Source organism: Olea europaea, chromosome 12 (assembly GCF_002742605.1).
Source record: "Olea europaea var. sylvestris chromosome 12, O_europaea_v1, whole genome shotgun sequence".
Classification (NCBI taxonomy): Eukaryota; Viridiplantae; Streptophyta; class Magnoliopsida; order Lamiales; family Oleaceae; genus Olea; species Olea europaea.
This window is the reverse complement of record NC_036248.1, coordinates 28244506-28249057: the sequence shown is the minus strand read 5'-3', so window position 1 is coordinate 28249057 and position 4552 is coordinate 28244506. Positions and strand designations below refer to the sequence as shown.

The 4552-nt window shown below is 36.6% G+C and overlaps 1 protein-coding gene across 3 annotated transcripts in view; it reads left to right on the top strand.

The window, feature by feature from the left end:
* The window catches only part of LOC111406299 (actin-related protein 3-like), a 6891-nt gene that overhangs the window by 1528 nt on the left and 811 nt on the right, over positions 1 to 4552 (top strand). For all 3 annotated transcript variants that reach the window (XR_002704987.1, XM_023035652.1, XM_023035651.1), the window contains exons 3-6: positions 303 to 422; positions 1383 to 1493; positions 1613 to 1738; positions 1821 to 1919. Coding sequence is in view for 2 of the 3 variants with exons in the window: in XM_023035652.1 (XP_022891420.1) it covers positions 303 to 422; positions 1383 to 1493; positions 1613 to 1738; positions 1821 to 1919 (456 nt within the window). In the remaining variant the exon portion in view is untranslated. The remainder of the gene's footprint in view (positions 1 to 302; positions 423 to 1382; positions 1494 to 1612; positions 1739 to 1820; positions 1920 to 4552) is intronic.

The following is a 4552-nucleotide window of genomic DNA, read 5'->3' as shown; positions in this document are numbered from 1 at the left end:
CGGCATGCAGTATAGTTTGTGAATGAAGAATCTAAAGAAGCAGAAATTTGTGTTTCCTGTGGTTTAGATGCATCGTGTGTCTGCTTCCACCATTATAAGTTTTTAATTTTACATCTCCGTTGGATAACTAGTCTTTCTTCTTCTTCTATACTTTAATCTTCCACCATTAGAAGTTTTTAATTTTACATCTCCGTTGGATAACTAGTCTTTCTTCTTCTTCTATACTTTAATCTTCCACCATTAGAAGTTTTTAATTTTACATCTCCGTTGGATAACTAATATTCCTTCTTCTATACTTTCAGGAATTCAATAAGCATGACAAAGAGCCAGCAAAATTCATTAAGCAATGGAGAGGTACCAAGCCAAAGACAGGGGCTCCATATTCTTGTGATATTGGCTATGAACGGTTTCTCGGCCCTGAGGTTTTCCTTCTCTTTAGACACTAAGTTCTTGATTATCAAACAGCATATTTCATTTATTACCACATCTTATTTCTACAAAATTGTATAATAAAATGGCTCGTCAGCATAGTTAATAAACGTGGACTGGGCTGGCCAAGAGACAGTTGAACTGGACTCTGGTCTGGTCATGGTTACATTAGCAAACCATTAAGCATATGAACCCGGCTTCGCCCGTTCAGACCGGTCAAGAATTGTGAGAACCGCCGGACAGTTTTCAGTGAAAACCAGAACCGGTTCTATGGAAATCTGTTCTTTATCAAATCCCTTCAAAGTGAATTTTTAATATAATTGCTCGGATTTTTAATCAACCTCACTTGTGAAATGTTAGGCCAGTGTGTGCTAACAGAAATTGTGCGTTATGTTAGTCAGCAAAATGTATATATTGTAAACCAAAAAGGACTAAAATAATAATATTCAGTGTTTTAGTTTAGAAAATAGTTTTTAATCAAAATTATGGTCCAGCAGTTGCCCTTTGGTTGAACTACCGACCCAGTGACCCAATGGTTTGTCAGGACAATAGCCACGTTGGTTCTGATAACTATGCTTGTTGGTACACTTCTGAACTGTTAGAACCATTGATAATTTCCTGTGAATGGTTAAAAGAGCGTAGCTGTAGTCATAATGTGCATGTCATTGGTCTTATAGACACATTATGTTTAATAGTATTTTCATGCAACTGAGATTTTGCCTTGGCTTCGCTTGTTTCAATAACTGAAAGATCGTGCCAGGGTTGAACTGCCCTTTGTCCTTGCTGCTAGTTTTAGTGGTTCATTGTAAGACTCATTTTCTTAGTTTTGAAATTCTCGACATCTTAAAGATGAAAACTGATGAAGGAATCCATAGGAATGATTGAATTCAGAGAGTTGACATAAATGGGTTGGTACAAAATATTTCTGATATTTAAATTGGCTTGATGTGCAGGTCTTTTTCAACCCTGAGATTTATAGCAGTGATTTTACAATCCCTTTACCGGAGGTGATTGACAAATGCATTCAGTCTGCACCAATAGATACAAGAAGGGCCTTGTATAAGGTGACATGAATCCTTTGCTGAACTGCATGCACAATTTGATTACTCTGCTTAATTTTGTTTTATTTATTCCTCCTTTCTTTTGAAAAATGAACAGTAATATGCATCTACATATATTGCAGAATGTTGTATTATCAGGAGGATCAACCATGTTCAAGGACTTCAACCGGAGGCTGCAACGGGATCTAAAAAAGATTGTTGATGCGCGGTTTCAATTGTCAGATGCTCGGATTCGAGGAGAAGTGAAAGTGAGCATGTAACCAATGTTATGATTAGTTGGGCCTTTTTTGTTATTACATTGTGATTTCTGACTGAATATTTAATTTCCAGGCGCAACCAGTGGAAGTGAATGTTGTCAGCCATCCTATCCAGAGATATGCAGTTTGGTTTGGAGGCTCAGTACTTGCATCTACTCCTGAGTTTTTCAAGGTATTTAAAGATTAACTTATTTTTCTATTCTCGTCCTTTTTAAAAAAAATTTGGGGATGGGGGGTGGGGGATTGATCACAATGCCAAATTTCTGGATTGACTCTTAAAATCTATACCCAATTGATCACATTCGAGAGGTCCACTGCTCTCCCATGGAACTACCCAATTTCTGCCTGCTTTCCCTGTTATTACCTCCCTCTATTTGTAGGCACAGGCCATGTGTTGCTTAACAGATCCTCCAACTTCTTCTGTTAAGTGCATGTGCTGTGGTGAGTTATCCCATTCTGGTTTTCCTTTCTTGCCCCTGCTGCTTCTTTGCATCACAATTTTGAACTGAGTTGGTGTTCTATCATTTGCACCCCAAATTCACATTTCGATATTTGTAATGCGTACTTCTTGAAACAAGTCAAATCATACCAGCAATTTCATCTGTATTAGATACTTTCTTCTAAAGCTTTTCTGTTGCAAGGGTTGATGTCCATTGTTGACTGGGGAGTTTTCCCATCGACCTCTCCAAATAACAAAAATAAAAAGTTAAAAATACCATCACAGTGATATTTTAAAATATTTTTCCCAATTTTTGATAAATACTCCCCTTGCGGCAGAATAAAACAGAAACTTCAATAAAGTTGTACTAACTGTTATCCAAATCTAATTTGGTAACTGGAATTTTGCATTTGTGGGTAATTGATCTGGTTTAAATTCTACGATATGATACTTATAAATTAGAAAATAGTCTTCCTGCTATCCACTTTATAAATCCCCTTTACCAGTTAAATCTAGTGGCAACTGTTCATGCAACAGATTGAATTCTTCCTTTTCACTGTTAAAGTGAGTGGTAAATTTGCACTTAACCTTTTTCTTTTTTAAGATGGCACATAATTTATTTGTTAATTTATTCTGGTTGTGCACATCAAATTGTACAACTAATTGTTGAATCTATGACCCTAAATAGTTTAAGTTAACAAGGCTAAGTCCATATTCAGTCTCAACTATAATTCTATACACAAAAGAGCTTAATAATTCGGTGGAGACATGTTTTCTGTCCTTACTATTCATCTATCGCTTGACATAGTTTCAAACCAGTAATTTTGCTTTTTCCTCTTGAGAGTTGGAAGTGTTTTCTGTAATTTATGAAGAAATCAACTCCTCCTGTCAAAAATTCAATGATTTGTTGGAGTTTGTAGTCACAAAGGTGGATCTCAGGACCTATATTTTATGTCGATTTATTTACATGGTGGTGTAAAAAACTACACATGACAATATTTGATGAAATTTTCTAGCCATATAATTTTTTCTGAATAATTAAGTAAATTAATAGACATTAGGCACCATATTTGCTTTAACGTAGAAGTTGAACCAATTCACTGAGTTCCAAATGGAATATAAACGGAATTTCACCATTATCATCATGTACTTTAGAAGATTTCAGTTTCACCAAATTTGGATCTGATTTTTAATACCTTTAAAATTCTCTTTAAGTGGACACCAAGATGTTGCAATCCGTATTCAAAAAGAGATCAATCATATACACTTTGTATGATGTAGATAAAAAAATGCTATGAGGGCAGCCCCATCATTTGTTGTGCTTTTATTTCTTTTTTGGGAATGGAAGAGAGAAGGGGAAGGGGGGGGGGGGGGGGGGGGGGGTCTCTTTTCAAACTCGGGACCGAACATTTTGTCATTTGTCAGCACCACCATGATATGGAAAGAATACTCTTTGCAGAAATAGGCTACTCCTATAGAGTTGATGTGTGACTTGGCTCATATTAAACAATGCTTTGAAGGTCGACAAGTATTCAAAGTAGCTTTTTCCCAAAAATTTGATGTTGCATATCTTTAATTTGAAATGTTCTCTCTCACACAGTGAAAAGTCTTATCTTGCCCACTTGTAGAGAACCGTAAGATTTTTTTACCATAGCAGCAAGTAGGTAGGAGAACAATTTCATATCTTTAATTCTATTATCTATATCTGAAATGTCAATATCCTTTTAATAATGTAGTGAAGTGATTGTATTAAGATAGATGACACCAATTGTATTTGACTGTCATTTCTTTTCAGGTGAAGAAATGGAAAACCCAAGACCAAAATCATGGCAAGCCAAATGTTCTGCTTTTAGGACCACTGTTTGGAAAGGGTATAAAAGCAAGTCAATCTCACATTGGATACTTTTAGCTCTAAGTAGTACGGCAATGCTTGTAGCATTCCCTGCTTCTTCCCTCTTATCCCGCATTTATTTTGCCAATGGGGGAACAAGCAAATGGATAATATCTTGGGTGGCAGCAGCCGGGTGGCCTATTCCTTCATTGGTTCTAGTTCCTACATACTTCTTCTTAGGTGTCTTTCCCACTCCTCTGGACTTCAAACTCGCTGCATCTTATGCCGTCTTGGGTTTCTTGAGTGCCGCTGACAACCTCATGTATGCATATGCATATGCGTATCTGCCACCATCGACTGCTTCTCTTTTGGGATCGACGTCCCTGATATTTTCTGCACTATTTGGATATCTTCTCGTCAAGAACAAAATAAACGCTTCGACTATTAATTCCATTATAATCATTACAGCTGCTATGGCTATCATTGCACTGGATTCGGATTCAGATAGATACGCAAGTATAACTGACCGTCAATA